The sequence below is a fragment of the Anser anser genome, assembly GCF_964211835.1.
Source record: "Anser anser genome assembly, chromosome: 19".
In the NCBI taxonomy this organism is placed as follows: domain Eukaryota; kingdom Metazoa; phylum Chordata; class Aves; order Anseriformes; family Anatidae; genus Anser; species Anser anser.
The window spans coordinates 15,087,798-15,109,327 of NC_139740.1; the positions used below are offsets into that span (position 1 = coordinate 15,087,798).

A 21,530-nucleotide genomic window follows, 5' to 3' on the forward strand; every position below is an offset into this window, starting at 1 on the left:
GGGCCGGGCACGCTCCCCGGCCCCGCTGCCCCCAGCCCTTGCCCCACCTTTGCCACCAGGCTCGCGCTTCTCCCAACCCCAAAATTTTGGTGCCCAGCCCCGTGGCGACGTCGTGTGGCTTCTGGGGAGAGCCTGGCAGCAAGGGGGTGCTGGCAGCCCCGGCCAGGCAAGGAGGGGGCTTGGTGGAGGGCAGGGGGCAGGCAAGGGTCTGGGGGCTGTGGGAGGGTGTGTGTGGGTTGGAGGAGGCGCTGTGGGCAACACGGTGCTGGTCTGAGCCTCTGCATGTTCCCATCCGAGGCCTTGGCCTCTCATTTGATGGGGTGCTGGGGAGCTCTCGCAGGGTGCTGGGGGGAGCCCCAGGGTTCTGAGGCAGTTGGGCTGCAGCCGGTGTCGGTTGGGGCCGGTGCTGGTGTCGGTTGGGGCCGGTGCTGGTGTCGGTTGGGGCCGGTGCTGCTGCTGGTTGGGCTGCAGAAGGTGGTTGGAGGCCGCTGGGGGTGCAACAGGGTGGGGAGCAATAGGGCTGGGCAGGAATGGGGCAGGCTGGGGGCTATGGGGCAGGGATGGGGCAGGCCGGGAGGGCTACGGAGCCGGGGGTGATGGGCCCAGGCAGGGATGGGGAAGGCTGGGGGTCAACAGAGCTGGGGGGCGGTAGGGCTGGGCAAGGACGGGTCTGGCAGCCCCCTGCAGGGCTGCAGCGTGCAGCAAGAGAAGGCTGAGGGCAGGCAGGGGAGCGGGGCTCCGTGCAGCCCCCACTAAGCCAGGCTCTGCCCGCCCCCCCCCCCCAGCAGGCGCTGGGGCTCCGCAGCCGAGCCCAGTGCCCGCGGGATGTCGGCGGCCCCGGATGAGCGGCTCGGCTTCCTGGAGAGCTTCGCCACGCTGCTGCTGCGGCTCCGGCCGGACAAGTGGAGCAAGTTTGAGGGCAGCGAGGAGGCCAACGCCGTGCTCGACGAGTTCTTCAGGCAGCCGGACGTGCTGGAGCTGCTTCTGTCGCTGAACCCCGCCGGGCAGCTCCAGCCGTCCACCTGCTTCCTGCCCGCCCTCAAGGGCAAGGGCATCTACTTCGTGAAGAGGAAGAAGGAGAACATCACCCGGGAGAACTGCCGGGCTGCGCTGCTGGTGGGAGACATCAGCCCCTGGCCGGTGGAGCAGCTCGTCATCGTGGTGGAGGAGGTGGGTCGTCCCCACGGGCCACAGCTGCCCGGGCTCCCTTGCCATGGGGCTGCTGTAGCCAGCACTCGAGGGGGGCTCGAAAAGCAGCTGAAGGAAACGAACTGACAAATTTTCCCCAGTGCTCACCCTGGCCTTGCCACCCATGGGGCTGCCCAAGCCTCGCCGGGTGCCGGTCACAGTGCTGGTGTTCTCCCGGCACAGCCGGATCACTTCCCCTGTGTGGTTGTAGAAACGGCGTAATTCCCCCTGCACCACGCCCCATCGCTGGGGAATGTCAGAGCGGCTTTCTCTCAGACTTGCTGTGAATAGTCCTGCTTAGAGGGCTGCCCACCGGGGCGCTGGGAGCCTCTTCCCAAACGTCGGTGCCGTTTGGTTGTGCACCAGCCCGTTCCCCCCACATGCACTCGCTGCACCTCACCAAGCACTCCCAAGCCACGAGAAGGAGAAGCCCCGCACAGGGTGAGCGGAGCCTGGAAGCACCAGTCCCAGAGCCAGGCTCATGGGGAATGCAGCAGCTGCTGCTGCCAAGGCTGCTGGGGCTGGCGACTCGAAGGGACATGGCACAAGCGGCTGCTGGCACGGAGAGCCGGCGTGCCCAGCCCTGGTCGTGTCCTCCAGGTCTTGTCCTCTCTGCTCCTGAGCAAGAAGAATGTGTCAGGCTGGCCCGGGGTGGTGGTGGAGGACGTAGTGCGACAAGCCCGCAGGCTGAAGAACGAGATGTTCGTGATGGGTGGGAAGATCCAGGGGAAGCCGCTGCTGCCGCTGCCGGAGCACCTGGAGAGCCGGGACGGCTCCAGCAGCGTCCTGGACTGGTGGGTGCTGCCAGCACGAGTCCCTCTGGGAGCTGCTGCGGGCGGCAGCGGGAGCCGGGATGCTGGCTCCTTCCCTGCACAGCCTGTGGCCACGCGTCAGCTCTGCTCCCGGGTCCCGGCACCGGCCTTGGGCTGCCTGTGCTGAACTGCACCGAAGGCTGACCTCGGTTCAGGTTAACGGGAGAAATCTGGTGGGTTTTACACCAGGTCTCTGGGTGCAGCTGCTCCTCTGAGCAGCTTGTGCCTGGTGGAGGTGGCTGTGAAGGGGCACGTGGGGCTCCCCAGGGTGGTTCGGGGCTCCCCGGCTGGATTGGGGCGGGTTGTGGCACTGCTCTGTGACCCGGCTGCCTTCCAGCCTGGCGGGGCCGGTGGACGGTTCTGTGCTGCACTCCATCGAGACCATCGTCATCGACTGGTCCCACCAGATCAGGGACATCCTGAGCAAGGACTCGGCGCAGCTGCTGCTGGAGGGGCTGCACCCCTTGCCCAGGGCAGAGTTCGAGTTCTGGCGCACCAGGACGCGCAACCTGCAGTGCATCAACGAGCAGGTAACGCCTCGCCCGGGGGCGGCCGGCACCGCGCCCCCACAGCTGAGCCCACCCCGGTGCCTCTCCCGCAGCTGCTCTCGCCCCGGGTGAGCGCCCTGGCCGAGATCCTGGAGAAGGCCGACAGCTGCTACTGGCCAGCGCTGCAGGCCATGTTCCGGGACGTCAGCGCGGGTAGGGCTCCGGGCGGTGCGCAGGCTCCTGCCGCTTGCCTCGCCAGCGAGGTTTCCCAGCCGCCCACGCTGTTTCTCACCTGCGCCAGGCTTGCAGGAAGCCAAGAACGTCAGCCTCTACCTGCAGCCGCTGCAGATCCTGCTGGAAGAGATGGAGCAAGCGGAGTACGTCCAGGTGAGTTACACGTGGTGAAATTTCCTGGCCCTCCCTGCCTTCGCACTGCAGGCAGAGCCCCGGAGGCTGTGTGCGGGTGCGGGCACGGACGCAGCCCGGTTCTGCCAGCCCGTCGTCAGCGCACGGCCTCCAACGGCGCGACCGTGGGCCCGTGCTAACGGGGGCTCTGCTCCGGCAGCTTCAGTCCTACATCGACAGGGTTCTGTACACCGTCTGCCTCACCTGGGTGCACTCGGAGCACTACAACACTCCCTCCCGGGTCATCGTCATTCTGCAGGAGATCTGCAACCTCCTCATTGAGATGGTACTGCTGGGGCTGTGCGGCACTGAGCCACCCCTGCGCCGGGGGAGGTGGCGTGGGTCGGGGGGGAAACCCGGCCAGGGCAGCGGGAGGCCCCCATAACACCCCCGCCGGGCTGGGGGGGCCTGGGGCAGGCGGGGGCTGCAGGGAGCTGGGGAGGCCAAGGGGCACGAGGGGCTCCCCTCTGCCCACAGCACCTTTTGTCTTTTCTAGACCCGTAACTTCCTGAGCCCTGAGGAAGTGATGAAGGGGCTGCAAGGAGAACTTGAAGAGACCTTGGGAGGGATCAAACTGAGCGTTTCCACCATCGAGAAGCTCTTCCAGTCCTACAGCAGCTGCTGCTCTGACCTGCTGCCCACCTTGTCCACAGTAGGTGCTGGGGTGGGTGCGGGTCTGCCTGTGCCGGCTCCGCTGTGCCGACGGCCCCGTCCGCCCCCAGGAGAAGGAGCCCCGGCTCTGGGAGTTCCCCCCCTCCCTCGTCTTCAGGAGAATGGACTCCTTCCTGCACAGGCTGAAGACCATCGAGGTGACAGCACAGCACAGGGCATGGGGCTGGGGGCACCAGGGCAGACAGAGGGAGCAGTGCGGGGGCAAACACCGCCCTGGCGCGAGGAGCAGCGGCAGCCCAGCAGCGCTGCTCTGCCAGAGGCACCCAGCACCACGGCAGTGCCCCCCGCTGGGCTGGTCCCGGGGAGGATGCTCTTGGGAACGTTGGCTCACGTGGCACAGCCCGGCCCCGGTGCCGCAGCTTGGGCACCGGCAGTGCCAGGGAATGGGGAGCCGGGGCTGGGCACCCAGCTGAGCCAAATGGGGAGACGGTTTCTGCTCACCAGGAGCTGTACGAGATATCCATCGAGTTCCTGAAGCTGGAGAAAGCAGAGCTGGGTGGAGTGAGAGGAAACATCCTTGGGAGCCAAGTGTTTCAGATCTACGAAGAGGTCTCTGAACTCGTGAAGGGATTTGCTGACTGCAAGTATGATCCCTTAGATCCTGCGGAAGAGGTGAGTGAATGCTGGTGTGGAACGTATGCATTTGCTAAATGAAAAAAAAAATAAAATCTCTTGACGGAACATGCTGGAAGACCTGCATGCAAAATCGTCACCACGGCAACCCACGTGCTTGCTTTGGGGACAATCGTGGGCTCTCTCGGCCGATCAGGTTAAGCAAATCCTTCTGCAGGGGCTGGGGAATGAAGGCTGGAGGCTGCGCCTGCCTGAGCGCTGTGCTCTTTTTGACAGCAATTGGACAAGGATTTTGCAGAGTTCCAGAGCAAGATCCAGGACCTGGACAGGCGGCTGGCCACCATCCTTTGCCAAGGGTTTGATGATTGCAACAGCCTTGCCTCTGCAGTGAAGGTACCTGCGCTGCGCTGCCAGCTCGGTGGGAGGGACCCGCCACCGGGCCTGGGGGGATCGGCTCCGTAAGAATGAGCTCAAATAGGTGAATTGGGCAGAGATTAAACCCACGAGCGATGGGCAAAAGCTGTGGGAGAGGCTGAGTGCCCCAGCACGAGCTCCTGCTCTGAGCAGCATTTCAGGGACGGCATCAGGTTAAAACAGGGAATAAAGCTGGGGTCCCACGGAGAGGCAGCCTGGGGGTGTGGGCACTGGCGTCTGCTGAAAACCGGCCCATGAAATAGTTTTCTGTCAGAAACAAAAATAATTGACATAAAACCCAAATGTTTTTAATTCATAAAGGTTAATGGTTCAATTGTTAAATTCCAAACAATTTATTCAATGGAAATGCTGTGGATGATGTGTTTTCTTCCATTTAAAATGAAAAATCCACATTTTGGAGTTTCTCAGTGATGCTGTGTTCACCTCCACATTGGAAGATCCACTGCACAAAATGGCTTCTGGGAGAAAACGAGAAATTCGCCAGTTCCCTGAAACTGGCAAATTTCCCCGGAATTCCCCCTGGAGTTTAGATCCTCGCACCCCATCTCCTGCGCCGCAGGGGCTGCCCGCAGCCAAGCGCAAGGCCCCGGCGCCAGCGGCACCGGCAGGCCCAGAAGCGAGCGCGTTTCTTCCCTTTCCAGCTGGTGCACATGTTCTCCTCCCTGCTGGACCGGCCCCTGATAAAGGCCGAGCTTTCCCCCTACTACTTGTCCCTGCTGGCCGCGTTCAGCGCCGAGCTGGACGCCGTGAAGGTGCTGTACGACGCCCAGACCGCCCTGGCACGGGCCGGTGGCGGAGCCCTCCCCGCGCACACCAACATGCCGCCGGCGGCCGGGCAGCTCCAGTGGTCCCTGGAGCTGCAGCAGAGGCTGGAGGGGCCGCACAGGGAGCTCTTCGCCATCAACCACCCGTGCGTGAGGCTCAGCACCGCCACCCACGGGCTGTGCGCGGGGCCGGGCAGGATGCGGCCTGGTGCCCATCCCGCGGCCTGCTGCGGCAGCTGGTGCTTTGCGGTGCCCCCGACAGCGCCATGGGCAGTGCCGAAGCCGAGCTGGTGTCCAGGAAGTACGAGGAAATGGTCGCGCTGCTGCAGGGATACCGGGAGGAGACCTACGCGAAGTGGATGAGCGGGGTGGACGAGGGCTGCCGGTTCAACCTGGAGCAGCCCCTGATCCTCAGGGACCCCTCCTGCTCCCTCATCAGCGTGAACTTCAGCAGGAAGGTGGGTGCTGGCACGCGCAGCCCCTGCCCACGGAGCCCTCGCAGTCCTCCGCTGCATGCCGTAGTAACACCAGCATTAGCTCGCCCAAATGTACACCCGGCTTTCTCGCAGGGCTGTTGAGAAACATTTTGGGTTTTCCTAACGAGCGCTGTCTCCACCATGGTGTCTTGCAGCTCGCCGCCATCCTGCGGGAGGTGAAGTACCTGAACTTCCAGAAGCAGAAGGATATTCCAGGCGGTGCCAAGAGCCTCTTTGCTCAAAATAAGACTTTCCAAAAGTTTGTGGATAATCTGGATCTCATCACTGGCTGGTACAATAAGGCAAGTTGCAATGCGGGAAGCAACCTCCTGTGGTTTTGCTGCTGTCCCATGCCCTGAGCCTTGCTGAGAGCCCGGCAGAGCCTCGCAGGGAAGGGGGCTCCAATAAGATGGGTCCCGAGAGCCCAGCGTGGCCGGGGAGCCCCAGCACAGCACCGGCATGTCAGGGTGGCTGACCCCAGGCACCGGCTCCTGCCAGCCCCACGTGGGTGGCCGGAGACCCCCAGCCTGAGCTGAGGAGCGCATCCCGAAGGGCAGAGCAGGTTCTCCCCTGCCCGCAGCTCCCTCCTGCAGCTGCCTTTTCTCCCCAGGTGAAGCTGACAGTGCTGCCGGTGGAGAGCCCGCTGGTGGCAGGGGAGCTGGAGGACATCGACAGCCGTCTGGGCACTGCGGAGCAAACCCTGTTTTGGCACCACGAAGGTACAAAGCCCCCCAGGGCAGGATCCTGCCTGTGCATCTGGGGGTCCCTGCAGACAGGAGCCACGCGCCCCAGCGGGACAGCACTGCCCTGCCTCCCACCGGGTCCCAGCAGGGCCTTTCACCACCTTTGCACCTGAAATGCAGGTTCCCAGCCCCCAGGCACAGGCAGGTGGGGGGCAGGCAGCGTGTCCCCACTGTGGCAAAATGCCCCCATAGGCTCACTGACCGGGCGGTGTCAGCATCATCCCCACACTGCCATCTACGCTTTCCTCCCAGGTGTCACGGAATACATTCAGGAGCTGAGAGATATCTTGTATGCTTTAGACAGCAGAATCCAGAGAGCAAAGTTAAACGTGGAAAATATCAGCCAGCTTATGGAGGTAGCATGATTTTGCTGGTTGCTTTACAAACACCTTTCCTGGTGAGCTTCTGAGAAGTCACCCCGTCTTCTTTCCCTTGCAGGAGTGCTCAGCCACTCCCTTGTTTGAAAGGAAAGACAACAAGGAGACAGCGCTCCTGGACCTGGACGGGAGGGCAAACAATGTGAGCAAGCGCTACGCTGCCATTCGGGCAGCAGGCGACAGGATCCAGGCTGTGGTGAAGGTGAGGCACATCCTGCTTCGAGCAGAAGGGTTTTACAGAGTGCTGCGTACCCTGACGCCGGCGTCTTCCCACGTTTTGTAACTGAGAGTTGGGCTCAAATCTGGGTGCAACCTTCTGGTCTCTGCTGAGTTAAAATTCCTGGGAGAGACCGTGAAATACTGCACACAGGAATTCGCTGCCTCCTCACGGTAAGGCCTTCGGCCACAGCGTCTGGTGTTGTACAGCCAAGAGAAGGAGAAGGACCTGAACAGCAGCCACACAGGACAAAGCTGTCAGCGGCCCTAAGAGAGGGCTCGCTTCCAGAGTGTGGGGAACTGGTACATTTGCTGGGAATTTATCGACAAACATTAGGTTGGTTTTCCTTGGCTTGCAGGAGAATGCAGATCTGTTTAAGGCCGATACATCATCGCAGATATGGCAGGACTACATAGAATATATAAACGGAATAGTATTGGATGGATTCTACAGACTTATTCACAAATCCCTAGAGCTGCTGCTCACCAACATGGTCCCTGATGTACGTCCAGGTTTGCCCTGCGGCTCCACGTGCGTGCTCTGCGTGTGCTCGGGATGCGCCCCTGCGCGCCTTTCCTTTCTGTGGGTGTTCTGTTCGGCGGTAAACGCGCCCACCCCAGGGCTCCCTGGGCAGCAGACACCGGCGGTGCCCGTGACCCCACTTCGTCCCTGCCACGGGGGGAACCGTGGGGCCAGGGGTGGGATGGGAATGGGGACAGCGGCCACGCAGGGTGCTGACCTCTTCCAGGACAATGTGGCCCCGTTGTTCGAGGTGCACATGGATCTGTGTGACAGCAGAGTGGGGTACCGTCCGTCCCTGGAGATGCTGGATGACAACAGCTTCCTGGAGCTGGTGGAAACCCTTCTCAGCGACATCTACGGGTCCACAGAGTGCATGCCCCGCCTGCTGGAGGGGAAACTGAGCTACAAGGTGGGTCCCTGGCCGGTGAGCGAGGATGCTGCGGTCGCCCCCGGCCGGTCCCCAGGAGCTCTGCCCATCCCTGCAGACCGAGCTGGAGGAGCAGGGGGAGCTCAGCAGGATGCGGGAGGAGGTGGTGTCGCTGGTGGTCAGCGCCATGAAGGAAGGCAAGGAGTACAGTGCCAGCTTTGAGGAGCACGCCCAGCTGTGGCTGGAGGACCCCGAGGAGTTCCTGCAGCGCTTCCTCACCTCTCGCCGTGTCCCCAGCCCTGGGGAGCCAGAGGAGCCCCCTCCCCACGGGCCCCCGCCCCTGCAGCTCTTCAAGCAGGAGGTACCGGGGAGTACCCCAGGGGACACGCGGTGCCCATGGAGGTGCCGGGTGCCCGGGGACCGCCAGCCGTGGGCTGCAACCATCTCTCATCCCCAGATTGACTTGTGCGAGGCGCTGTGTGAGGAGGTGTCGGGGTTTGCCAACACCTGTGTGTTCGGGGGGTGGCTGCAGAGTGACTGCCGCCCCTTCAAGCAGGCGCTGCTGAGCGCCATCAGGAGACGGGGCCTGGTGCTCAAGCAGTACCTCACCAACCTCGTCACAACCAGGTAGGGGACGGGGCACTCCTGAGCACCCAAGGGCACTGCGGCCAGGGGCAGGGCTGGCCCCGCAGGGACGGAGCTCCCAGGGATGCGTGCTGCAGAGCGAGCCCCAGGTGCGCATGGGGCTGCCCCGAGCCCCGCTGAGCTCCCCTGCCTTCTGCCCAGCCTGCAGGAGCTCGAGGGCTTCATCAAAGAAGCCACTGCTGGCTTGAGTAAGCCTGTGGAAGAGGGAGACTACGATGGGCTGGTGGAGGTGATGGGGCACTTGATGAGGGTAAAAGACAGGCAGGCCACCACCGACGGCATGTTCGAGCCCCTGAAGGAGACGATTGCGCTGCTCAGCACCTATGGAGAGGAGATGCCCGAGGAGATTCACCTGCAGCTCCAAGTGAGTTGCTCGAGGCGTCAGGGCTGGGCAGGGGCTCTCCAGGGCCAGGCTGTGACACGGCGCTCGCTGCAGGAACTCCCCGAGCACTGGGACAACACCAAGAAGCTCTCTTTCCGCGTGAAGCAGAACGTGGCACCCCTGCAAACAAACGAGGTCAACATCATCCGCAGGAAATGCCAGCAGTTCGAGGTGCCCGCGTGGGTCTGGGAAAGGGATGGGGACAAGCCTGCAGCTGCTCGGGAACACCCCTGTGCTCTCCCTGGGCCACCAGCCCCGTGGTCCCAGCTCCCCCAAGACGCTGTGTTCCCCGCAGGTCCAGCAGCAGGCCTTCAGGGAGAAGTTCCGGGAAAAAGCCCCCTTTTTGTACACTGACACGGACCCCTACAAATCCCTGAACAAGGTAGGGAAAGCGAGGGTGTCGGGGCAGGGGCTGGGCCCCACGGAGGGCGATGCCTGCCCGTGCCACGCTGCTCAGCCCTGCAGGCAGGTTCTGGCCCCGCCGCACCACAGTGAGTTCCAGAGGATGGTGCTGCCCCTGGGGAAGGACACACGTCCCCAGGGCAGGACACACGGCCTCCAGCTGAGCCCTTTTCTTCCTCTCCACCAGCAACAGAAAAGCATCGCCGCCATGGAGAGTGAGGTGGCTGCCCTGTCCAAGTCAGCCGGGCTGTTTGAAGTGGCAGTGCCGGAGTACAAACAGCTCAAAGCATGCCACAGGGAAGTGCGTTTGCTGAAGCAGCTCTGGGACATGATCAACCTGGTACGTGCTGCCGTCTGCGAGCTGGAGGAGCAGGGGCACGGGGACGTGCAAAGCAAGCTCCGTGTGCGTGCCGGGCTGGCCCCGTCGCAGGGCTGAGCTGCCCTGCAGCCGCCGGCGGCCTCGCACTCTGGGGAGCACTCGCTGCCAGGAGGGGTGGGGTGGACGCAGGGCGGTTTTCCAGCGTCAGTGCAGGTCTGCTGGTGCAGGGGGCGTGCGGGCACTGGCGGCGTGGCTCTTCGTCTCGGGCAGGGATGCTCCTGCTGAGCGCGTGTCCTGTAACGGGGTGTTTCCAACTTCAGGTTAACACGAGCATTGATGACTGGAAGACCACCAGGTGGAAGGATATCAATGTTGAGCAGATGGATGTTGACTGCAAGAAATTCTCTAAAGACATTCGGAGCTTGGATAAGGAGATGAGAAGCTGGGATGCGTTCACAGGGCTGGACAGCAGCATGAAGAACATGATTACGTCCCTGCGCGCAGTGAACGAGCTGCAGAACCCGGCCATCAGGGACCGGCACTGGCACGAGCTGATGCAGGCGACCAAGGTGTGCCCAGCCCCTCTGTCCCTGCTCCCATCACGCCCCGACCCGCGGGGCTGGGAGGGTCCCCAGCTCTGCAGCCCCTGGGGGAAGCATGCAGGCTGCATTAGGGGGGACTGTGCACAGATGTTTGTGCAGGCTCTTTAAACATTTGTGTTAAGGAGCTGCTCTGGGGAGCCTGTGGGGGGGTGTCTGTGCCCAACGGTGCCAGTTCTGCTGCAGGTGAACTTCACCATGTCTGAGGACACAACCCTCGCGGATCTGCTGCAGCTGAACCTGCACAAGTTCGAGGATGAGGTTCGTGGCATCGTGGACAAAGCTGTGAAAGAGTCAGGGATGGAGAAGGTACGGCAATCACGGCTCGGTTCGTTCCCAGTGTGCTGAGAGCCCCGTGCTCAAACACGGCTCTGCAGCCGTGGGCACTTGTACTCCTGCTGCCCAGGGCTGGAGCCCACACGCAGCACGGCCCCAGCACCTTGTGCTCTGGAAGAGGCTTTGGTGTGGCTGCCCTGCCTTCCTGCAGGGCCCCTGCCAGGGTTTGCCCTTGGTGCGCGGAGCTCGGCTCATTCTCACGCTTCCTCTAAAGGTGCTGAGCACCCTGAACACTACCTGGGCGACGATGCAGTTCGAACATGAGCCCCACGCCAGGACCGGCGTCATGCTTCTCAGGTCAGACGAGGTGCTCATCGAGACGCTGGAGGACAACCAAGTGCAGCTGCAGAACCTGATGACCTCCAAGTACCTAGCCTTCTTCCTTCAGGAGGTGTCGGGCTGGCAGCAGAAGCTGTCTACCACCGACTCCGTTATCAGCATCTGGTTTGAGGTGCAGAGGACGTGGTGTCACCTGGAGAGCATCTTCATTGGCTCTGAAGACATCCGCAGTCAACTGCCAGAGGACTCCAAACAGTTTGATTCTATCGATAAGGATTTCAAAGTGAGAAACCCAGCCCTTCCTGCGCCCCCACGAGCTTGTCGCTGGTTCAGATACAGCTGAATCCTTTTTCATCTCTCAGGAATTAATGGCCGATGCAGTAAAAACTCCCAACGTGATTGAAGCTACCAACAAACCTGGTCTCTACAGCAAGCTAGAAGCGCTGCAGAAAAGGTGGGGTTTGAGTCATCCTGATGAAGCATCGTGGAGAAGCCTCCACTGACTAGCCTAAGGCCAAAGAGGCGTTTAATTTCTCCAGCAGTCAGTGACGTCTACTTCAGCATAACAATAACTTCGCAGAGATTAAAAAACAGTACGTTTTTTTAACTGTGTTTTTTTCTCTTCCTGGTTTCCTGTTAGACTGGCCATCTGTGAGAAGGCTTTGGCTGAATACCTCGAGACAAAACGGCTGGCCTTCCCTAGATTCTGCTTCGTTTCCTCTGCAGACCTGCTTGATATTTTGTCTAACGGAAACGAGCCCGTTGAGGTATGGGTTGAATGCAAAGCCTGGAGGCAAGTCCGGCATCTCTGACGTGCTGCCTTCTTATAGCAGTTTTAAAATATTCTAACAGACAAAACAGCGTCCCTGGTATGCTGCTTCTCAGGGACGCAGCACCCTGATCAGTACAGGAGTTAACCAAAGCTGTGAAATAGCTCTCTGCACTGGTTCAGATACAGCCGAATCCTTTTTCATGACTCTGCTGTCGTGCCTCTGTTTTCAGGTGTCCCGTCACCTGTCGAAGCTGTTTGACAGTCTTGCTAAACTGAATTTCAAGAGGAGTCCTGACAAAAAGCCCCTGAAGGCTGCCCTGGGGATGTTCAGCAAGGAAGAGGAGTATGTGCCTCTGGAGCAAGAGTGCGACTTATCTGGCCAGGTCAGTGAGGTCTCCTGCAAGTCTCTGCCTGGGGGTAGAGCTGTGCAGACTCAGGACTGAGACAAGCTTTCTGCTTGTGCAGTAGCAGACTGGCAGCAGTTTTAAAATGCTTTCATAAAGGTTTTCATAAAAATAAAAAAAAAATAGGATCCGCATTACAGGTATAGGATGGAGCTGCAGCAATGTAAGAGAATATGAAAACACGCTGGCCTTGCAGCCCTCAGGCAGTCCCATTGTGCTGGTTGCTGTGTTCACTCCCAGCCCCACTCCGTGTTACTCCTTAAACTGCAAGTTGAAGTGTCCGGTGGGGCCACGTGCTGAGGTCCTTCGTGCAGCTTTTTACAAAGCAAGAGGTTTGCCAAGCAGAGCATCAGAGTGCCACCAGCCGCACGCCCTGCACAGCCCGCTCCCAGCAAGGCTGTAGCAGTGCACGTACCCAGGGTTTGTAGGGGAAGCATTTGCGTGCATCAGGCGTTCATCAATGAGTGACGTGGCATGCGGGACCTTGGGACAGGGGCTTGGGGCAGGGGGAACGCGCATGTCCACTGTGAACCTTGGTGCAACTTAGGCCCTAGGTGGGCTCCCCTGTGCCATGGGCAGCAGGACTGCCGGGGGGGTTCCCCGGTGTGCGGTCCCCAGGGCCATGGGGGACGGTCCCGCTCTGCGCTGCTCCCTGTCTGTGATGTCCCCGAGCCCCTTCTCTGGTCAGCCAGGGCACAGGGTGGCGGCTCCTGTCCCCGCCTGGATCAAGAGGTGACTTGTGTGTGTGCCAGCTGCCGCGAGGAGCCGCGGCCGGGTGGGCAGCTCCGCAATAGCAGCTGGCAGTGGGAGCTGCACGCAGCCGGGACAGAAAAGGGCTGCCGAAGGCTCGCTCAGAGTTTGCTGCTCGTGCCAGGTTGAGGTGTGGCTGAACCGCGTGCTGGCCAGCATGCGCTCCACGCTGCGACACCTGATCCCCGAGGCCGTGGTGACCTACGAGGAGAAGCCGCGGGAGCAGTGGGTGTTCGACTACCCGGCGCAGGTGGGGAGCTGCGCGGGGCCGGGGCCGAGCTGAGGGGCGCAGGGGGGGCACCAGAAGGGTGGGCGTGATGCAGGAACCGGGGCTGCTGCTTCCCGCGGTGCAGGTCCTGAAGCGGGACAGCAGCAATCTGCTTCTGTGCAGGCAGCAGATTGCAGGGCATGGGAAGCCAGATGTTGCACATCAGTGCTGAGCTGCTGCAGCCTGGCTCCTTTAAAATTCTGGCCGAGAGTGGGAACAGCCAGTAATTTACACGAAAATCTGGTTACCTGCCCAAGTCTGAGAGGAGGAGCACAGCGCAGCGAGGACAAGGCCTGTCCCAAGCCATAGTGGGGTGACTTGTTTCCCTTTATTGCCACATTTTGTCGCTGTGATTTGTTGCAGGTTGCTCTGACATGCACCCAGATCTGGTGGACCACAGAAGTTGGCATTGCCTTTTCAAGGCTGGAGGAAGGCTATGAAAACGCAATTAAGGATTATAACAAAAAGCAGGTTTGCATCCCTGGGACCTTGTCCTGCAGCCCCTCCCTGCTCTCAGCAGGCTGAGGTGTCACAGACAGGTACGAAAGTACAATGCCATTTTTCCGTTTCTTTCCTCCCTCAGATCGCTCAGCTGAACGCACTGATTTCACTACTCATTGGAAACTTAACTGCAGGAGACAGAATGAAGATCATGACAATCTGTACCATAGACGTGCACGCCAGAGACGTGGTGGCCAAAATGGTCCTCACGAAGGTAGAAGTTACAAGATGGTGTTTTCACTGCTTTGTTTCTTGGCACTTCTGAGCGAAGTTTTTCTTGTTATTCTTTTATTTTCTGATACTTTCAAAGTATCCAAACTGTGAGAAAGCACAAAGAAGGTAAAAAGGTGCAGAGTTTGGGGTACCTGGGAGCAGGGGGCGGCAGCACAGCAGGGCTCACACCGGGCTGGGTCTCAGCCGTGCCGGGAGCGCGAAGCTCTGGGGGGCGGCAGGGTCCCGGCCACGCGGCTGCTGCCGGGGACCCCCTGGTGGCACAGGCTCAGGCAGTGACCCTGAGCCCCGGTGGAGTTACTGCGGGCCTTGCTTACCTAAAACTGCTGTGGTTCTGTGCTGGGACCCAGGCCGAGACTCTGCCTCAGGGGAAGGAGCGCTAAAGGCAGGCCAAGGAGCAGCTCTCCTGGTTCCTGTGGCACTGGGGGGTGCAGAGAGCCAGGGTCCCCGGGGCGGGTGGGCTGTGGGCGCACGCTCCCCATCAGGAGGTGACGGCCACCCCCTCAGGTGGAGAGCGCCCAGGCGTTCACCTGGCAGTCCCAGCTGCGGCACCGCTGGGACGAGGGCAAGAGGCACTGCTACGCCAACATCTGCGACGCGCAGCTGCAGTACTCCTACGAGTACCTGGGGAACACCCCGCGGCTGGTCATCACCCCGCTGACCGACCGGTAGGGCTCAGCTCCCCGCGCCCCCGTGGGCCCAGCTCCGCAGCGGGCACCGGCAGCGCTGAGCCCGCCTGGCCTCACCCCAGGTGCTACATCACCCTGACGCAGTCCCTGCACCTCTTCATGGGGGGGGCCCCTGCCGGCCCCGCGGGCACCGGGAAAACGGAGACCACCAAGGACCTGGGCCGGGCGGTGGGCATGATGGTCTACGTCTTCAACTGCTCCGAGCAGATGGACTACAAGGTATGGCCACGGGGAGCTGGCGGTGGTGCCAGGCGAGAGCCGTCCTCCAGGACGAGGGGAGACCTTTCGGGAGGCACCCCTGCAGCATGCGCCCTGCCTCCAGCTGCAGCGCCCTGCACCGATGCCTGAAGCCAGGCTGGGCCCTTGGTCTCCTCTCCCCTGGCTCAGCTGCCAGCGAGGGATGTAGGTCCAGGCAGCTGCTGCTGGAGCCATCCCGGGGGAGCTGGGGGTGGCTGCGACGCTGCGCGCCATTTCCCGAGGGAGCAGCACGAGGCACAAGAGCCGAGCGGCTCCCAGCATTTGAGTTTTGTAACAAATCCCCAGACTGCAGTCTTCTTGTGAAGGCTCTGTGTCTCTGAATCCTCTTTCCTTTGCTTTGATCCCCAGTCCTGTGGCAATATCTACAAAGGGCTTGCTCAGACCGGAGCCTGGGGCTGTTTCGATGAATTCAATCGCATCGCGGTGGAGGTTTTGTCGGTGATTGCTGTGCAGGTAGGCGCCCTCCATACAAAGCCATACCGCAGTGCCTTCCAGTATGGGATGAGTCCATCAGACTTTCTAGTCTGAATTCCCAGCTGGTGTACTGAACTTGCCTAAAGTTACATCCGACTTTCAGAGGGACCCTTTGCAGCCACTGTCTGAACTGTGTCGCGGCGGGGGGCTCACGGCGGGGAGCGTGGCGACGCGGGGTCTCTGGGCACGCTTACGAGCAGCCAGCCCCAGCGAGCACTGGCAGCAGCGACCCGCGGGGCTGTCTGCACTAACACATCTGCTCGCCTTCCCAGGTGAAATGCGTTCAAGATGCGATTCGTGCCAAAAAGAAAACATTCAGTTTTCTTGGAGAGACAATAGCGCTGGTCCCGTCGGTCGGACTGTTCATCACGATGAACCCTGGCTACGCAGGACGGACAGAACTGCCTGAAAACTTAAAAGCTCTGTTCAGGTACCTGCAGGCAGATGAGTCACCATTAACCAGCAACCTTCACAGAGTTTACCTCTGTTGTAGCACATCGATAATATGGACAAAGCCTTTACTAAGGCAAATGAGGACACTTGTGTGTCCTGTGCCCTGGTGTAAGAGACCTTGGCATCCCGTGGCTGGGGGCGGTCAGAGGCTGCAGAGCTTGGCTGCTCAGCATGCAGGGGAGGAGGCTCGGGGCAGTTCATTGGACTGGATGATCCTTATGGGTCCCTTCCAACTCGGGATATTCTATGATTCTATGATTGCCACCATCAGCTAAGTAGCAGGGACTTGCAGAGAGGACAGAGCCAGGCTCTTGGAGGTGCTCTGTGGAAGGACAAGAGACGTCTGGAACAAGCTGCAGCAAGAGAAAAATTCATCTGAGAATAATGAAAAAAGTTCCCCATGGGGGTGGTCAAGCAGAGGAAGGGGTGGCCCAGGGGTGCTGTGGGACCTCTGTCCTTGGAGGAACTCAGACCTCAACCAGAGAAGGCCCAGGGTGACCTGATGCAGCTTTGACGTGAGCCCTGCTTGCAGCAGGAGGCTGGACCAGTGACCCCCAGAGACCCCACCCAGCCTAATTTACCGCCTAATTCTCTAACACTAACAGCAGCAGTGAATGATTTAAATCGAAAACTGGGGTGCAGATTTTTGCTGGCTGCGGGACGGTGCGTGGGCTTGTGGCTGTGTGCATAGCTCTGCTAACCCGCCGCTGCTCTCCTCCAGACCCTGTGCCATGGTTGTCCCAGACTTTGAGCTTATCTGCGAAATCATGCTAGTTGCAGAAGGTTTTATTGATGCCAAGCTTCTAGCAAGAAAGTTCATTACTTTGTACACGCTCTGCAAAGAGCTGCTGTCTAAACAGGTAATTTAACAATATCCATGGTTCTTTAAGTGAAAGAGTTAATCTGAATTTCAACCCTGAGAGACAGTTTAAAAATTTCACAGCTGGCAGTGATGTGCTGGCTTGTGCTCTGTGAAGTTCATGTCTACGGCTGGATGAATTCCACTCCACGCTAGTGTGTCATATGGCATATTTCTGCCTTATGGAAGAAATCAAGAAGTTCAAAAATAGAATAGAGTATAGCCAGTTAAGGCACGAGCATCCAGATGTTATGCATCTCAGCAGAAGTGATTTACAAGCAAGGATGTATGACAGACTGTATGACATTCCTTGGCTGACTGGGGCTGGTCTTGTAAACAAGCTCACTTCAGGACAGCCTGCCGGGAACCATGTAGATGACCTGGGTGTGGGGCGAAATGAAAATGAAATCCTAACATTTTGCCACCCACCCGGCAGGACCACTACGACTGGGGCCTGCGGGCTATCAAGTCCGTGCTGGTGGTAGCGGGCTCCTTGAAGAGGGGGGACCCCAGCCGCGCTGAGGACCAGGTTCTGATGAGAGCTTTGCGAGACTTCAACATCCCCAAGATCGTAACGGATGACCTGCCCGTGTTCATGGGGCTGATTGGAGACCTGTTCCCCGCTCTGGACGTCCCCAGGAAGAGGGATCTGAACTTCGAGAAGGTGCGGGCGCAGGCACAGCCGTGATGTGCCAGGGGTCCTGGGCTTCCCCCGGCACGCGGCCGTGAGGGTGGGAGAGGTGGAGGCGTGCGCAGGGCTGGGGCGTGAGCCTGGCCCTGGCACCGGCCACGCAGCACCGCCGGGGCGCTGGCAGCTCCCTGCAGTCCTGCTGGGGCTGAGCCAGCTCTGCGTGGTCAGCGCCTGCCCTCCCTCCCAGATCATTAAGCAGTCCGTGCTGGAGCTGAAGCTGCAGGCGGAGGAGAGCTTCGTGCTGAAGGTGGTGCAGCTGGAGGAGCTGCTGCAAGTGAGGCACTCCGTCTTCGTCATTGGCAACGCCGGCTGCGGCAAGTCCCAGGTAGCGGCCACGTGCGTCCCCGAGGTCTGCAGCAGCCTCGCCTGGGGCTGCCCGGACCTGGGCATGCTGCAGCAGACAGCAGCGAGGAGAAGGCGGTCAAAGGCTGCGGGCGCCCTTACAGGACCAGCCGTCGCCACTGCACAAGTCCCCTCTCCCGCAGGTGCTGAGGTCGCTCAACAAGACTTACCAGAACATGAAGCAGAAGCCAGTCGCTGTGGACCTCGACCCAAAAGCTGTGACCTGCGATGAGCTCTTTGGGATAATTCATCCAGCTACACGAGAGTGGAAGGACGGTGAGACACCAAGGCTGGCACAGGTGGACACATGAAGGGTGGCACCTGGCACGTACGGCCAGCAGGCGAGCGGCGGTGCACAAGCAAACGCCCTCTAAGATGCATCTCTGAGAACACCTGTCTGCGAGCCGTGACAGCAGCGGGAAGGCCTCTCCTTGGGGCTCTTTGCTGGAGTGATGGGGAGAGGAGGGCGGGCGGGTGTGCGCAGGGGAGGCACCGGTCTGGCATCCCCCCCAGCAAGCACGCTGCAACAACCCACGCGTCTCTTTTTGGGCAGGCCTGTTTTCTTCAACGATGCGTGACCTGGCCAACATCACGCATAAGGGGCCCAAGTGGATCATCCTCGATGGAGATATTGACCCCATGTGGATCGAGTCCCTGAACACGGTCATGGATGACAATAAGGTTGGTGCCATCACACCTGGGGAGCTTTGCTTGTGAAGTCAGCTTGCATTCACGCCTGCTCCCCAAAACTGGAGCCCCCCCAGCCCATGATGGGCCACTTCCCTCAGGTTCTCACCTTGGCCAGCAATGAGCGCATCCCCCTCAACCCCACCATGCGGCTGCTCTTCGAGATCAGCCACCTGCGGACCGCCACGCCGGCCACGGTGTCCCGGGCGGGAATCCTCTACATCAACCCTGCGGACCTGGGCTGGAACCCGTGAGCACGGGGATGGGGATGGGGACAGGGATGGGGTGGGGATGGGGGCAAGGACAGGGATGGGACGGGTGGGCACCAGCCCCTGTGCTCGCCTGCAGCCCTGCCCATCCCTTCCACAGCGTTGTGACCAGCTGGATCGAGAAGAGGACCGTGCAGTCCGAGAAGGCCAATCTGATGATCCTGTTCGACAAGTACCTGCCCGTGTGTCTCGAAAAGCTCAAGTTTGGGTTCAAGAAGATCACCCCCATCCCTGAGATCGCGGTGGTACAGATGATCCTGTACCTGCTGGAGTGCCTCCTGACGCCGCAGAACACCCCGCCCGACTCGCCCCATGAGCTGTACGAGCTCTACTTCGTTTTTGCCTGCACCTGGGCCTTCGGCGGGGCCATGTTCCAGGACCAGGTACGGCCCCGCTGCGCCTACCGGCAAGAGCCTCGCGCCCGCTTCCTCCTGCGGCCACGTCCCTGCGGGAAGGAAGAAGCCGCGATGGCCAGCTTCAGAGCTTTTCTCTGTTTGGTTCCTTCCAGCTCGTGGATTACCGTGTGGAGTTCAGCAAGTGGTGGGTGAACGAGTTCAAAACCATCAAGTTTCCTTCTCAGGGGACAACTTTTGACTATTACATCGATTCGGAAACAAAGAAATTCATGCCATGGACTGAAAAAGTGCCAGCGTTCAAACTCGATCCTGAAGTCCCTTTGCAGGTAATTCCCACAAACTGTCTGCATTTACATGTTTTATTTGTTTATTACCCAGTGGTGTTTCCCCCAAGCAACCGTGGGCAAGAGCACGCATCTGCAGCGGCGCAGGTACCTGGGCTGCCCCTGCCGCGGCGCGCTGCGCAGGAGGACGGCACCAGGCACACCCCAGGGCTTGCTGCGTTTTGTTTTACTTCCATGTAAACCTCAGCGCGAGCTGCAAGTTGCAACTCTTCTTTTTTCAATTTCACTCTAACATGTGGTTTTACAGATTTTCATGAAATAATTATAACTATTACCTGAATGCAAAATGTACTTTAAAAATTATTTGCATATATCTTTTGAAATGCTGTGATGAGGGAGGGATGGTTGCATCAAAGATGTCAAGGAAAAGGGAAATATCATGGCTGAACAGGGCAGGGACATGGGCAAGTTTCAGGAGCTGTGTTGTGTTGTTTTGTTTTGATGGCATGTTTTTCTGACAGCTCCTATTTGGGGTCAGAAAGTTTTTACAATAACCAAGTACCTGAGACCTTTTGCTGTAGAGAGGGACCAGATTAGTATGGCAGGATGGTATCTTTGGCTAGAGCAGCTGGTAGTGCCAGGAGAACCGGACAGCGGTCCGGAGGGAAGATCCCACCTCTGCAGGCAGACTCAGAGCTCAGCACGGGGTGAGCTCTGCAGGACCAAGAGCATGACTTCTTTTCCCCAGGCCTCCATGGTGCACACGACGGAGACCATTCGCATTCGCTACTTCATGGACATGCTGATGGAGAAGCAGCGGCCCGTGATGCTGGTGGGGAACGCGGGGACGGGGAAATCGGTGCTAATGTGGGACAAGCTTGAAGCGCTCAGCACAGACGAGTACCTCGTGCAGTCCGTGCCCTTTAACTTCTACACCACCTCGGCCATGCTGCAGGGTAAGAGCTGGCCGCAGCCAGCCCTGTGCTGGGGGGGCCCCGCAGCATTGCCCCACCGCAAACCCTCTCCTCCCGCTGCAGCCATCCTGGAGAAGCCTCTGGAGAAAAAATCAGGGAGGAACTATGGTCCGCCGGGGACCAAGAGGCTCATCTACTTCATCGACGACATGAACATGCCCGAGGTAGACAAGTACGGCACCGTGGCACCACACACGCTCATCCGGCAGCACATGGACCATGGGCACTGGTAGGTGGCCGGCTGGCGGCACGGCCGCTGCAGCTCGGGGATGCTCAGCCCGGAGGTGTGTGCTGTGGCACAGCCACCAGGCCGATCCCTCCCGTCCTGGTGGAGGACCCGCAGCCATGTCCCTGCTCGCGCTGCCTCTGGCATCACACAGCCAGCAGAGCCGAGCAGCCCCAGCCCCGCTCAGCCCAGCAGCAACTGCTGGGAAGTCTTTGGCAGAGGAATTAGGAAAACTGGCAGCTATCCCAAACCCTGCAGACCCATCCAAAGCAAATAGCCCCTGGCTGGGACCCCCCCGTGTAGCACATAGGGTTTGTTGGGAAGCGAGGAGGGGGTGATAAGTGCCAAGTGCTGCAGGGTGTGCTTGGGGCCAGGGCTGGCCTTGGGGCGTGGGGAGGTCTTGGCACAGAGCACTGCCAAGAGCGCTGCCAGGCTTCACCGAGCACCGGGGAAGTGGGCACCCCTGCTCCCGTGTCCCCAGCAGAGCTCAAAGGGGCTGGTGGGGCTGGAGGAATGTGCCCCAGGGGAAACATCACCGTGATGGCCCTGGCACAGGTACGACAGGAACAAACTGACCCTGAAGGACATTCACAACTGCCAGTACGTGGCCTGCATGAACCCCACCGCGGGGTCCTTTACCATCGACTCCAGGCTGCAGGTACGCAGGGCCCGCAGTGCTGGGGGCCGTGCCCAGCAGCGCCACTCTGCTGGGACAGCGGCTGCGCCCCATCCCGGGGCTGGAGAGCCCCGTGGTGCTGGCTGGCTCCGTCAGCCCCTGCAGGGCAATGCTCCCGCCTGAGTCTCTACTTCTTGCTGCAGCGACACTTCTGCGTCTTCGCCGTGAGCTTCCCTGGCCACGAAGCGCTGCTGACCATTTACAGCGCCATCCTCACGCAGCACCTGGCTCTGCAGAAGGTGCCGGTGGCTGTGCAGAGGCTGCAGGCCCCGCTGGTGGCGGCAGCGCTGGGTGAGCCCCTGCCACCTGGGGTGGGGAGGGCAGCGCGCGGCAGCCCCTGCATCGCGTGCCCTGTGCCAGGGTCC

General features: G+C 60.4%; 1 protein-coding gene across 8 annotated transcripts in view; it reads left to right on the plus strand.

Annotated features, from left to right (window-relative positions):
- The first annotated feature begins 116 nt into the window (after window positions 1-116).
- Window positions 117-21,530, plus strand: part of DNAH17 (dynein axonemal heavy chain 17) — a 37,614-nt gene continuing 16,200 nt past the window's right edge. For 2 of the 8 annotated variants that reach the window (XM_083805160.1, XM_083805162.1), the window contains exons 1-47: window positions 117-1,170; window positions 1,789-1,982; window positions 2,338-2,530; window positions 2,602-2,701; window positions 2,790-2,875; window positions 3,054-3,179; window positions 3,390-3,545; window positions 3,616-3,702; window positions 4,010-4,177; window positions 4,415-4,531; window positions 5,215-5,483; window positions 5,600-5,795; window positions 5,969-6,115; window positions 6,424-6,532; window positions 6,809-6,912; window positions 6,995-7,135; window positions 7,509-8,081; window positions 8,158-8,666; window positions 8,826-9,048; window positions 9,121-9,237; window positions 9,362-9,448; window positions 9,656-9,808; window positions 10,108-10,356; window positions 10,573-10,695; window positions 10,937-11,284; window positions 11,364-11,455; window positions 11,642-11,768; window positions 12,004-12,156; window positions 13,052-13,177; window positions 13,559-13,666; window positions 13,779-13,910; window positions 14,435-14,595; window positions 14,679-14,835; window positions 15,223-15,327; window positions 15,621-15,778; window positions 16,523-16,661; window positions 17,097-17,324; window positions 17,539-17,676; window positions 17,837-17,969; window positions 18,247-18,374; window positions 18,482-18,630; window positions 18,750-19,032; window positions 19,158-19,331; window positions 20,038-20,245; window positions 20,327-20,492; window positions 21,045-21,147; window positions 21,309-21,456. In XM_083805160.1, coding sequence (XP_083661286.1) covers window positions 826-1,170; window positions 1,789-1,982; window positions 2,338-2,530; window positions 2,602-2,701; window positions 2,790-2,875; window positions 3,054-3,179; window positions 3,390-3,545; window positions 3,616-3,702; window positions 4,010-4,177; window positions 4,415-4,531; window positions 5,215-5,483; window positions 5,600-5,795; window positions 5,969-6,115; window positions 6,424-6,532; window positions 6,809-6,912; window positions 6,995-7,135; window positions 7,509-8,081; window positions 8,158-8,666; window positions 8,826-9,048; window positions 9,121-9,237; window positions 9,362-9,448; window positions 9,656-9,808; window positions 10,108-10,356; window positions 10,573-10,695; window positions 10,937-11,284; window positions 11,364-11,455; window positions 11,642-11,768; window positions 12,004-12,156; window positions 13,052-13,177; window positions 13,559-13,666; window positions 13,779-13,910; window positions 14,435-14,595; window positions 14,679-14,835; window positions 15,223-15,327; window positions 15,621-15,778; window positions 16,523-16,661; window positions 17,097-17,324; window positions 17,539-17,676; window positions 17,837-17,969; window positions 18,247-18,374; window positions 18,482-18,630; window positions 18,750-19,032; window positions 19,158-19,331; window positions 20,038-20,245; window positions 20,327-20,492; window positions 21,045-21,147; window positions 21,309-21,456 — 8,236 coding nt within the window. In that variant the 5' untranslated portion in view covers window positions 117-825. Of the gene's footprint in view, window positions 1,171-1,788; window positions 1,983-2,337; window positions 2,531-2,601; window positions 2,702-2,789; window positions 2,876-3,053; window positions 3,180-3,389; window positions 3,546-3,615; window positions 3,703-4,009; window positions 4,178-4,414; window positions 4,532-5,214; window positions 5,484-5,599; window positions 5,796-5,968; window positions 6,116-6,423; window positions 6,533-6,808; window positions 6,913-6,994; window positions 7,136-7,195; window positions 8,082-8,157; window positions 8,667-8,825; window positions 9,049-9,120; window positions 9,238-9,361; window positions 9,809-10,107; window positions 10,357-10,572; window positions 10,696-10,936; window positions 11,285-11,363; window positions 11,456-11,641; window positions 11,769-12,003; window positions 12,157-13,051; window positions 13,178-13,558; window positions 13,667-13,778; window positions 13,911-14,434; window positions 14,596-14,678; window positions 14,836-15,222; window positions 15,328-15,620; window positions 15,779-16,522; window positions 16,662-17,096; window positions 17,325-17,538; window positions 17,677-17,836; window positions 17,970-18,246; window positions 18,375-18,481; window positions 18,631-18,749; window positions 19,033-19,157; window positions 19,332-20,037; window positions 20,246-20,326; window positions 20,493-21,044; window positions 21,148-21,308; window positions 21,457-21,530 lie in introns of those variants that run through there. The other 6 variants (XM_083805159.1, XM_083805158.1, XM_083805163.1 and 3 more) reach the window with 5 other exon arrangements.